The sequence below is a fragment of the Cibotium barometz genome, chromosome 19 (genome assembly GCF_041138505.1).
Source record: "Cibotium barometz isolate CiBa-2024 chromosome 19, ASM4113850v1, whole genome shotgun sequence".
Taxonomy (NCBI): domain Eukaryota; kingdom Viridiplantae; phylum Streptophyta; class Polypodiopsida; order Cyatheales; family Cibotiaceae; genus Cibotium; species Cibotium barometz.
This window is the reverse complement of record NC_141064.1, coordinates 18,533,986-18,546,612: the sequence shown is the minus strand read 5'-3', so window position 1 is coordinate 18,546,612 and position 12,627 is coordinate 18,533,986. Positions and strand designations below refer to the sequence as shown.

The 12,627-nt window shown below is 41.0% G+C and overlaps 1 protein-coding gene across 2 annotated transcripts; it reads left to right on the top strand.

The window, feature by feature from the left end:
- Window positions 1-5,477: 5,477 nt before the first annotated feature.
- LOC147628297 (uncharacterized) lies at window positions 5,478-9,818 on the top strand. Of its 2 annotated transcripts, XM_086813396.1 has the most exons (2): window positions 5,725-5,998; window positions 6,124-9,818. In XM_086813396.1, the coding sequence occupies exon 2, from the start codon at window positions 6,661-6,663 to the stop codon at window positions 9,118-9,120; it is 2,460 nt and encodes an 819-aa protein (XP_086669522.1). In that variant the 5' UTR covers window positions 5,725-5,998; window positions 6,124-6,660; the 3' UTR covers window positions 9,121-9,818. The 2 variants fall into 2 exon arrangements, with proteins under 2 accessions (XP_086669521.1, XP_086669522.1); XM_086813395.1 differs by having other exon boundaries at window positions 5,478-9,818.
- The last annotated feature ends 2,809 nt before the right edge of the window (window positions 9,819-12,627 follow it).

Below are 12,627 nucleotides of genomic sequence, written 5' to 3'. Positions count from 1 at the left end.
TTGGTTTAGTATTAGGATTCAACCATTACTTTGGGAATCTTTCTATATCCTAAGCCTAGCCTTAATCATAGTCTTCTTGGCTTATTCCGACAAGGGATCTTTAGAAGGAGTAGAAGTGGTGGTAGAAGTGTCATCATCATCTGAATTGCTCTAGAGACTTGGTTTTTGCCTTTACCCACTTTCCTCACTCTTCTTCTTTCATAATCTAGATTACTATAGTGGGACAGACTTGGTTCTCACACCTTTACCCAATATCCTCACGCTTCTTCTTCTCAAGGTCTTATGTGTCTCTTTCTTTTATACAATAGATGTTCCTAATTGGCTTGCTTACAACCTATTGGGGTGTTAGTAAATCTGGTGATATGTTCTACCCTTAGATGATGTAGATCGTCCAATCGTAGTTTTTGTTATCATCAGTGGAATATCAATACCTCGTCTAACCCCTGGTTGAATCAATGGTGTATGTAGATGAAAAGTCATAGTATGCATCCCTATTGTTTGTACATCCCTATTGTTTGTGTTCTTGGCCTCTCTCGCTCTCTCTTACACCCGTTGTGGTTGATTGCGCAATTCCTATTGTTTGTGCAACTCTTCTCATACTAGGAGACACACTCTCCTTAATGTTTCACCCTATTTGGTATAGTGTAGTCTTGTATCATGATAGAATCTTACACTTGTCAGTTGTGCTAGATATGTTCCCCTCTGAACTTGGTATCTTGGGTTGTTTTGTATTCTAATAAGGAGTATTTGAGGAAGCTTCTAAAATGGTAGGCTACCTAAAAGATGATGGTAGTTTTGGTAGCTTGATGGTCGATTATCCCTGTAGGCAAGCACTTCCCATGCACTGCCCTAGATAATAGTTTGACCAATCCGACATCGGTTTTGGCTACAATGATGTAATGTTCTCCCTTTTCTTCTCATAAATTTACATCATTATTTGAAAACATTCTTGAAGCTCTTGGTCGGTATACCCTTTTGAAATCACACTATAGTATCAATTTATATAAAAACAAAGGCTAAATGTGACAACTTCCCTTGAGCTAGTTGTTCATTAGGCTCCAAGTCCCTTGAGATAGTGTGACCAACCATATTCATTAGTTTATTCTCCTTGGATATAAGTTTATTTGATAAGGTTCATGCCAAGAAATCCTAAAGCTCTCCTTGGCAAGCTATTTGAGGTGGTTGTAGAAAAAGGTGCAATGATGGGATTTGTAGTAGTTTCCTCAATCACCATAAACCCTAAATTCATATATATAATTTTCCCTCTTAGATCCATATATTCCTTATTAGTTGATGTGTCTATTGATTCCTATCATCTCAGTCTCCTAACACTCTCCCTCGAGTCTCTACCAAATAATGAGAACCCAGGCTTGGTTGATATGAGGATGTTGGATCATTTGCACTATTGTTTGAGATGGACATCAATTCTTACACTTCAGCTGGAATGCAAGTGCATTAATTGGGATTTTTCAAATGTAAATTTATTTGCTCAAAATATTCCACCCTTTTTATGTTTCTAAGATAACCCATATTGCAAGAATATCCCAAATTTTTATAATTTTCATTTTTTATCTTTTTAAAAATTTTTAAACCACTACACAATACATTAAATTGTCTGATGTGTGCTTCTAATTATTTGCTATACAATTGCAAATTTGAATGGTCCAAAATAGATAATGTTATTCATACCATTACAACTATGTCACACTGTTGGAATGGTCGTATGTACCATTACAAGTTTTGGAAGACAATAGTAGATTTGTTATTTTTGTAATCATTTTTTAATGAAAAAGTGAGCTTTTGAGTTGCTTTTTTGGATTTCAATAAATAGATCAAGCACATATACACCAAACTTTGCAAACGATTAAAAGCATTAAGTTTATTTTTAAGTAGGTTCAAATTAGAATCTTGAGTGCTAATAGAGCCACGGTCCTTAAATCTTCTATGTATAAAAGTTAGATCCACAACTACCCTTCTCAGTTTTGACCGCCATGGGGTGGTTGTAAGATTAGGGTGCCCAGTTTTGTCCACTCAAGCACCCTGTAAACAGTAAAAAAACAGGCATTTGTTTATCTTTAGTGGTTGATCTCTCCTAGTAAATGAAGGAATTTCGTTTCAAGTTTTGTTGTTGGAACATTATATTCAAAGTTGGAAATATAGTTGCATAATTTGATTAAGCATTAGATAATCAAAAGTCCTCATTTTCTTAGGTACAAAGTCAATGTATACACCCTGTCCCAAATTTGAACTGATGCCATAAAATGCTAATATCTTTTACATATAAACTCATATGAGATTCCCACTTTGTACCTTAGATCTTCACATAATATGGAGCTTAACTTGATTTTTTGAGAAAATTTTAAGATATTTGTCTATTTTCCTTAAATATTTCAAGGTCTTTAAAGTGTTATAATATACACCACTTTTTGTACCCACAATAGCTACCACTTAAAATCCTCAATCTTGTAGATCAAAAGAGTGGGTAGATAATGAGACATTAGTAGAGTGTGGTGGTTAGTAAAAATTGCAAATCCAATGGTTGGATTTTTAATGATCTCTTTTTCAAAATTCTTTCGGACTATCAGAAGGCCTGCAAATATTAATAATCTAATTAGTAAAATTATATTTTTGATGTGAATCATCTAAAACCTATAGGGACTATTGTACTTGTAATGGTGCATCTATGGAAAAATAAATTGGATCACTCTAAGTATGGAAAGATCATTTGTTTATCATTTCATCATATTTTTTATTAATTCTCATTAATTAGACTAATTTATATTAATTTAAGTTATATTGGGTTAATTTAAGGGCAAGCCTATTTTCTATTATTTTCTTGATCTCATTTTAAGTACCTTGCCCCCCAAAATTTACTCTCCAAGCATTGTCCCAGTCCAACATAAACTAGATAAAACTAGACACCCTGATCTTGCAACAACCCCATGATCAAAGTGATTCTAAATTATAAATAGTTGCAACATAAAGATCAAAATGTAAATAAATATCCACGTCTATTATCAAAATACCAAATCTTTAGTGGGTATGATCCACCTAACAAATGAATATTTAAGCCTCATACAACTAGGGGAAAATGACCAAGAATAGCAAGGAATTGATTTTGACATGCACTTGCGCGTAAAAGATGGGGATTTTTCTTAAAGGTAAAAAATACAAATTAACAAGGTAAGCCCTTATATTTTATAAAGTGGAAGAAGTGCACACAACTTGGTTAACCTTTATTTAGAAAGAAGATTCTTTTTTTATATTTCTTTTTGAAAAGAGAGCAAAGGGAAACATACCTATTAGAAGTTCAAAAGGATAGTGTTGACATGTTACACTTTCTTCCTTATAACTTTCTCAAATGAATAGAGTGAAAATGATATTCATGGTTATCAAGTTTGGTAATAAGTAGACTATATGCTTCCACTTAGAAGGTTTATTTAGACATCATTATAATGCAAGCAAGTTGTTAAAGTTTACTATTCCATACCTTTTTGAAAACTACATATTTATACATACACGTGTATGTCATGGTTTGATACTTTAAAAAGAATTCAACTCATATCCAACTTCCACAAAAATTAAAATCTATTTTGTGTGTGTGTGTGTGTGTGTGTGACAGAGAGAGAGAGAGAGAGAGAGAGAGAGAGAGAGAGAGAGAGAGAGAGAGAGAGAGAGAGGTTAAGCAAGGATATCAACTAGGTCACATATAGTTGATGAAAATAAAACAAGAATGCACACACTTAAATCTTTTCATAGTAGCTGTAAATGAACAACGCTATGGATATGACTTTTCAAAGTCATGTGCTTGTGTATTTTGTCATCATCACATTATCATAAAGGTTATTTTTCATCTTGTCATTTATGTGTGTCATTACAAACATAAAGATAGAGGTGATGTTGTAACATTTTGGTGAAAGTGAGAAGACCAAGCATGACACCCCCTCTGAGCGATGGCATCTATTTGCAATTAAAACTTAGAAGTGTGGAACCTTGAATGGTTGATATTGTGATGATATATATATAGTAGACCAACTAAGAGATGGTGTAGAGACCAACTAAGGGGCATTCTATCAAGGGAGATTATTTGAGGCATGGGCAAGTCTTTACATGGGTGGACAATATTGCCCATGAGCCATAGCCCTCCACTTGTCTCAAAATTGTTTACATGTTTAATGCGTGGGCTAAATGTGTAACTCCCATAAGTAACAATATTAAAGAGCAAAGGTCTTTTTCATAAGTAGTTAATCCCACCTTAGTATACTCCATGGGAATTGACACATTTTTTATTTTTCATTGGTTTTGTAAATCTATGGATTCCTTTATGATCTTCAAGTCCATGGACTGTGGTTATGTAGACAATCTTATTAATTGATATTTTATCATAAGTATAAACAAATTTTTTTTAAAAGAAAGGAAATCCCATGGCAAGTAATGTGTGCAATAATTTCCTTGTCATGACAGATAAGTCTTCAATGGAATCAAGGATGATTTTTGATGAGTGGGGTGTCCCTTCAATACGATGGCATGCCCAAAAAATGGAACTTTGTTTTCAAGATATATTATTATTTTTGGTAGCTCATAGAAAACTTTTAATGCATTTGATAGCTAGAACACAAAAAAATGAGCATGACATCATACCTGGCTAAAAAAGGAAATGAGATGTTCACAAAAAGTGTGGACACTACTTGAGGTTGTATTGTAACACATATTATACTTAAGAAAGAACACTCATGTTATGGCTAGATTGCCAATGGGTAATCTAAGGGTGACACTAGTTTGATGTGACATGCCCTTATGAACTTTAACATGCTTACACAATGGAACCGAGTAAGTGAAGCCTTAGTAAATTAGTGATGGCACCTGCAAGTCTTTTTCGATGTTGGTGAAAAGGTGGAAAGTTCCCAAGAAGAGTCTGCATGAGGGAAATGATTAGAGGGGGATGCTAAGAGTGGAGGGTCACATAGGGACTTAGCCAACTTGTAGATAAATAGCTACGCAAGTCTCTGCAAAGTAATGCAAGGTTTAAGGGGCGAGTAACAAATGAGAGTGGGTTTTCTCTCTTGCATACAATGATGGGCTGAGCTTTAAATGCAAAAAGCAAGTAAATTAAGCAAAGCAAGTCCTCGAGGCACCGCTCTAATAAAGGGAAAATTTAGGGAGACAATGCCACTTGCAAAACTAACAACCTTTTCCCACGATCCAGTTAATTGGGCCGTGAGCATTAATCTTGATATAAAAGTAGCTACGTTTTTAGCCTTCCAACCATAGAAGCTCTTGTCATCCTTATTATGAAGTTGTCCTTACAAATTGGCACAAAATCTAATTGTGCCAAAAGTGGCACAATTAGGAAAAGACTCATGACATGGCTCAGTTGAAGATGGCCTCATAATACAACTTAAGGCTCTTATCAGAGTTGTCAACTCCACTAGCAAACCCAACAAACAAACAAGCAAGCATAGGGCTTTTACACACTTTCCAGGGGATAAGTTTTCCATTATTGAGCAACCTTGCTCGTGGGCATTAGAGTAGGGCTTCTACACTCCACCATGGGACAAGATCCCCATTAGCCATTTATAGAGGAATCTTGCCAACCTTTTTCTTATTATTATGTGCATCCCGTTGCTTGCATTGTGGAAGGGCATTTGAATTTTGTATAGGCTAGATCCCATTGGTAAGAGCCTCTATGCCAACAAAAAACTTCTTATCTTATCATATTCTTGTACAAATATTAATAAACACACTCTTTAAGGAAGCAACGATAATCGATTCCCTCAAAGGGCTGGGAAATGGGTAACAGTGAACGCTATACTTGTGCCCGAACTTCGAAGCTTCTGAGTCCGAGGTGCATCCACATGATTTGTTCATGAGAGGTCTGTCAATCATTGCTCTGTCTATGGTGCTGTGCATGCCATTGCTGTGCAGTTTCTGTGCAGCATGCAAGTAGATCAGCTGTCTCGCTAATGGCAGAGACAGGGGGCGTGTAGATTATCGGCAGGTAGGTCAGCGGCGTAGAAATTTGCTCTCTGTTTTCTCCCCATTCCTCTCTCTCTCTCTCTCTCTCTCTCTCTCCTGATGCCTTGCAAACCCATAACCCTCTGCTCTTCCCTTCTGCCGATCCAGAAGAAGAAGCAGAAGCAGCATAATGAGAGCTCCCTTGCGGATGTGGTTGAGCCAAGGCCTGTGAAGCGGGGCAAGGAAGATGTTGCTGTGGCTTCCGGCAGCGGCAGCGGCGGCGGCGGCGGCGGCGGCGGCGGCGCGGTCTCTCAGAGGAAGGCAGCAGAGAAGGGCAAGCCGCTTCGGAGGTCCAGCTCTCAGGCTCACCGCGAGTTTCTGCGCGCCACGGCCGGGGGAAGCGAGGGCAAGGTAACTGCTTGCGAGGCTCTGCCTACCTGCGAGCAGGCATACTCTCAGTTCAAGGCCGCATACCCTCGCTTCTCCGAAACCAGAATCCTAGACGACCTCCGCCTGCAGGAGTACTCTCATCTAGAAGATGAGGAGCTTGCCTGCCTCGACTACTGCGGCTTTGGCCTCTTCACCCATGCCCAGCAAGAAGAAATCACTGAAGAAGAAGAAGGGCTGGCCTCCTCCTTTGCCCTCTCCGCGATCTCTGCAAACCTCTGGTCCCATGCTCTCTTCGGTTCTGCCACCGAGGGCACCATGGAATGGGCCATCCGCACCCGCATCATGGAGTTTCTCAACATCCCTGACTCAGAATACAGCATGGTCTTTACTGCTAGCCGTGGCGCTACGTTCAAGCTGCTCGCTGATGCTTACCCTTGGGATGCCAGTGGCCGGCTTGTCACCATGTACGACTACGAGAGTGAATCTGTAGGTTGGATGGAGCAGAGAACTATGGAAAGTGGAGCCAGGGTTCACAGAGCCAGGTTTCGATGGCCATCCCTTAGGGTTTGCTCAACTGAGTTGAAAAAAGAGCTTGTAATGGGCTCCAGTAGAAAGATGAAGACCAAGGCTAAGAAGCAGCAGGGTGTGGATCCTAGTCGGTTGCCCAGCTCTTCCCGCCTCACTGTTGCATCGTGGCTGGATCGTGTTTCGCACCAACAGCAGCAGCAAAAGAAGGACAAAACAAAGGGCCTTTTTGTCTTCCCCGTGCAATCTCGCGTTTCCGGTGCCAAGTACTCATATCAATGGATGTCTCTCGCACAGCAGAATCAATGGCATGTTCTGCTAGACGCTTCTGCATTGGGCCCTAAGGACATGGACTCACTTGGCCTCTCCCTCTTCCGCCCAGATTTCATCACAGCATCCTTCTATAAGCTCTTTGGAAGTGACCCATCGGGTTTTGGCTGTCTGCTCATCAAAAACTCTGTTGCTCAAAGCATCCAGGACCCATCTGGAGCCCCAGTCTCAGGTATGGTTCGCATCACCCCTTTGCCCTCCCACTGGGTTTTCAGTGCCTCCTCCACGTCAGAAGACTGTGAGCTCGTCGATACAGTGAAAATGGTAAGTTCCTTTTCAGGCCCAGTGCCTTCCCTTGATGACCTTGACATTCCTACCCCTCACCTCACGCCTGACCACTCAGAAAGCTCTGCCTGTGAAGATAACTACAGCTCTGCCTGCGAAGATATGGAGCTTGCATCCTTAGGTGCGGTGAGCCGCAGCCCTGTTTTTAGTGAAGATGGAAATGACAACACTTTCTTTGCTGATGTTGGCCCTAGTCCACTTGGTACTGCGAGTTGTGCCTCTGTTTCCGAGGAAGGCTTCAGTGGTCCTCTTCATGAGGAACCCACACATCTGCCTATTTCTTTGAGTCTCCATGTACAAGGACGGAAAGATTCTCAACCTTCAAGAAGGCGGATCAAAGACTTGTGCTCTGGGCTGTTGCACCTGCACACTGGACGTGTCAGCAATAGTGGAGACAGCATTGGAGAGGATGCCACTGTTATCAAAGATGGAGAAAAGGATTTTTCTGAAGATAGAGACCAGGCTTATTTTTCTTCTAAACTGCAGTCCGGTAGGCATGAATCTGGGGAGTTTGCCAGCAAGGAGGAGAACATGCCAGAGCGTCTGTTGCTTGTGCTCAAGAAGGTAAGAGAGGAGCAGTTAGCTTTGGGAAATGGAGAAGTGTGTTTGGGTTTGCAAGTCAAGGAGCATGATAAGAAGAATTTTACAAGGAGAGGTGGTGAAATCCTTCATCAGAAGGGAGAGGAAGATTTTGATGACAGATTAGGTCCAAGTGGTCTGGAGACCATAGAGGAGATAGACATTGAGGCAGAGTATTCCAAGCTATCTGAGAATGATCATGTGGAAGATGCCAGGGGATGGGTGTCAGAAGCAAATGTTTCTAAGACATCTGTGTTGGAGAATCAAAAGCAGGGGATGCCACTGTCATGGAGCCAGAAGGATAGTGCGATTTGCAGGGAAACAGAAGGTGGCTTTAGGCTTTTAGGTCACAGGAATGGTGACCCGTTCTCACTCGGGAAAATCTTTTCAGCAGGCTTTGGTGATGATTCTTTTCCTTCCAGATCAATCGGCTCAGGGGGTTATGAAGATTTGTCCTTTGAAAGCACTGGAATCAAGAGTGACAGAGAGCAAGTTGACATGGAAGTGGTTGAAGAACCGCTGCTCGTATGTAGGAGCCTTGACCATGCAGATATGCTGGGTCTGAACAAAACTAGTTTGAGGCTACGGTATCTCATTAATTGGCTCATCAGCTCTTTGCTCAGGCTCCGTCACCCTGACAATGATCTCTCTTTAGTGAAAATTTATGGCCCTCAGGTAAGGTATGACAGAGGTTCTTCTGTGGCCTTCAATGTATTTGACAGGCACGGGAAGTTGCTTCATCCAGACCTGGTAAGATTGCTGGCAGATCAGGTCAACGTGTCCCTTGGTTTGGGTTTTCTCAGAAATATTTATTTCCGTGGTAATCTTACAGAAGCACCTGTTCCTGGTTTCCTGGATACCACCGCCAGTGGGTTACCAAATAAACTGGCTAATGGTTCCTCAAGAATTGAAGTGGTTACAGCTGCATTAGGACTACTGTCAGACTTCAGGGATGTATATAAGGTGTGGTCTTTTGTGGCAAGGTTCCTTGACCCCGATTTTGTAGCAAGGGAGCTTAACCACCTGCAACCTTCTAGCAGTAAACATTATGCTTGATTGTGCAGCATGGGGGATTGAATCACTGGGAAGCTTGCACTTTTTGAAGTTTCTTGGAAAGTGCCGGAGTTAAATATGAAGAGCCATACAATGCCACTGCACAGCTACTCCAAAGGTATAGTGTGATTGGTGATGAGGGGTGACTTGGCCTGCGCTGTCATTTCTGTTGTTTTGGATGACAGCTCTGAATGCCAAGTTTCAAACCTGTGATGCTGTAGGAGAGATTAGCTTTGAAGAAATATTGGCTGCACTTTTGCTGACAGCATGCAGAACTGACCCCACATTTTTGGAACTACAAGGCAGTGGCATCTCATGGAGCTCCTGCCCAATGAGATTACAAATGGCATATGTACAGATTTTTCCTTTTGCTTCCTGAAATCTATTGGACAGGAAGTTTGCATATTGTTAGAAAGCCTCAGCTCACAGGATGGAGGAATCAACAGAATGCATTTCTCCTTAGCTACCCTTTGAAATGCTCTTATTTTCTGTAGAGGAAACAAAGGGAGAGGGGCAATGCATTCTGTTTCTGCTGCCATTTTTGTTCCTTGCAAACAAACTTTTGTGTATCAAAGGGCTACTTAAGCCATGATTTCAAGTAAGGCGTTCACCTAGACACTCAAAATTGTAACGGCTTTGGATCTGTTGCGTTTTCAACGAGTTGTCTGGGTTATCTTTTCGTAAGAGGGTGTGCGCTTTTATTCAGGCTTTTCAGCTTGTTAGGTGAACAAGGTGTATCTCAAGTTTTTCAGTTCTTGGGAGTGATGTCCTCCATGTTGGGTGGTGAGGTTTCTGTGCAAGAATATTGGAAAGGTTTTATGAAGCCAAGTTTGGAAGCAAGGTTTAGCTTGGTTTCACCATGGCCTTGGGTTGAAGGAGTGCCGATTTACACTGTTCATTGAGGTCACCGAGGTCATGGTCTGGGCTTGTACAGAGTCCAGATTTGAGTTTCCAGTCAATCTTTTTAGGAAGGGATTCCCCCTAGCCAATCTGGCGGAATTAGAAATATTCACCCATCACATGATCCTCTTCTGTTCTGATCAACAATTTGTCATTGGCCAATTATTGGTACAATCCTGCCCTGAAATCATGACAAGGCTTTGATTTGCCACTTTATTGACAGAAAAGATTCCCCATTCTCCACTAAGGTCGTTTCCTCATCACAAAAAAAAATCCGTTGAGATATTTTTGGGGTATGTCCAACTGGATGGGCTAGAGCCCGGCTCTTTATTCGTCATCTCACACCTGGCTGCAGCGCGCAGACTTATTATGTCAGAGGCTTAAACTCTTATTCATGCTTTGAGCTATATATGCTTGTGTACGCAGTGTAATTCTAGTCATCTTAGCTAATGGATGTAGAGCTCTAAATAGTATGTTGCAGGGCTGTCACACAAGCTAGTTTGGAAGCATTTCAAAGACACATGCAACAAAGACAGTTGAGTCCCCTTCATGTGGATATCCATAAGTTTTTGGTTGAACATTGACTGTGATATGGCCGCTTTACTTGTGATAGGAAGTTTATTATAAGGCATCTACTTCCTAAATGCCTTCGTCCAAGAAGGGTAAGCTGCATGAGCTTTAAATTCTCAGATGAAGGTTTAATTGTAGCATGGATTGACTCAAATGCTGCAACCTGAAACTAACCTTTGGAGCTTTGTGGGCATGTTGCTTTCCATGATCTCAATTCTTGGGCAGAATTGCATTTTGTTTTTTTTTAAATCCGTGTCATCAGCCGAATCTAAAGAAGATTTGGGCGTCAATATCAGACCTCAAGTACCTGCTTTTTTTTTATAGCACAACTACGTAACGGAAATAGCTATTAGATTAAAAGGTTGATGCACTTACAAGGAGGAATGTGTGGATGAGTGCATGTGTTTGAGCATGTATGCACTTGCGCACGTGCGGGTGCGTGAGAGAGAGAGAGAGAGAGAGAATGTAGGGGACACAAGCTAACAAGACCGATAATGATACAAAATATGCTAGTGTACTGTGGTGGGAGATGGATAAGCAGAACTTTGTCACAACTTGGCCAATAGACAATGGTGGTTTGCTACCAGTGTCTGAGCGAACCACCTAGATTGAGGGCTAATACACACTAAAAGTAGTAGTCCTTTGTAACGGAGGAGAAGTTTCGTCAGAGTGTGGGGCTACCTCTCTCTCCCCTCGTTGCCCAGCTTTTTAGCTTGGCATTGCCCAAGACCCTTAGCCTCTCTCCTTCTCAGTTCTCTTGTGAATCAGCGTTTGTGTGACAATAGCTTATGCAATTAAGATTGCTACACATCTTTTGCAATCATATTTTGAAGAGAAACTGCCTCGAAAGGCACGATTGATCTCATAATATGATGGGCGTCCAATATGACATGCTCCTCATTTTTAACCAAATGCTGCTCACGCACTACGTGTGAATCTGCAATCTACATGAGTGTGTGTGTGGTGACAGTTAAAGAGTTGGCCTAGATCATATTAGCATTTGTTGAGGCTGAATATAGCCTATGAGATCCAATGAATGAATAGCGTGCATACCAAAGAAGCTTGTTAAAAGCCCAATGATTAGGGAAGAGATCTACTCAGTTCCTCTTGGTGATAGAATATCACGTTGACAAAAGCGTCTGGCATGGATGTCATGGCATCTCTCAAATATGGGAGGTTTGCATACAGACATTGTTTTGAGAGACTATGAGAGCATTGTGTGCATCTCCCATGTGACTTGGATTTTGTGTCTTGTCTCACATTGTAGATGGTGGGAACTTAGTAGCTTTGTAGATGGTATATTGTGACATTGATTTTTTCTTTTTATAAAGGGATTTCCATTGTAGGTTATTTAGCTCTTCACTTTTTATTCAATGCATCGTTTCTCAGTAGCTAGCGGGGGACGAACCCACAACCTTGTGTTGGGACTTCGACCCCTAACCACCACTGGACTACAAGGTGGGGTATGAATTTTTCATGTTCTTCTTCAGTATTGGCTCTCAGGAAAGTTTAGTATTGTGACATTTTGCTCTGTGAGGCCCCTTGTGTTAACAAGGGCTTCAGTTTATGGAATGTAATCTAGATGCATTGTTTAGGTACACCTCATGCATTCCTCCACACTAAATTTGTTATGTACTTAAATGGCATGACTAGGTTGGAATTTTCATTGGTGAGGTTAGGCTCACAGTAATTAGGGTTAATTGTAAAGTGACTTGTGATTGCTTTTATTGTTGTTGCCTTATTATTAACTCCAAGCCTCTCGATTGCTCATAATCAATCATCTATAACCGGGAGAATTTCCACAAGATCATGACCCACATCAAGCCATGATCCAACTCTAGCAAGACACTAATATAGTGAGTGCCAGCAATATAGGATGTTAGGGTTTGGGCAATGTGCATGGTTAGTGTGGGTCTAGCTTCATGTAGGTACTTTAGTCAGAGCTATGATTGGGTGGTAAGCTTGCTAGCAACCCCTTGATGGGTACTACCTTGTACATTTTACGAGGTATACCTTGTATAATTAACAATGTGGTGTTTG

Excerpts from the sequence above, each read along its gene's own strand:
- LOC147628297 (XM_086813395.1), top strand. The coding sequence starts at position 6,076 with ATGCCTTGCAAACCCATAACCCTCTGCTCTTCCCTTCTGCCGATCCAG.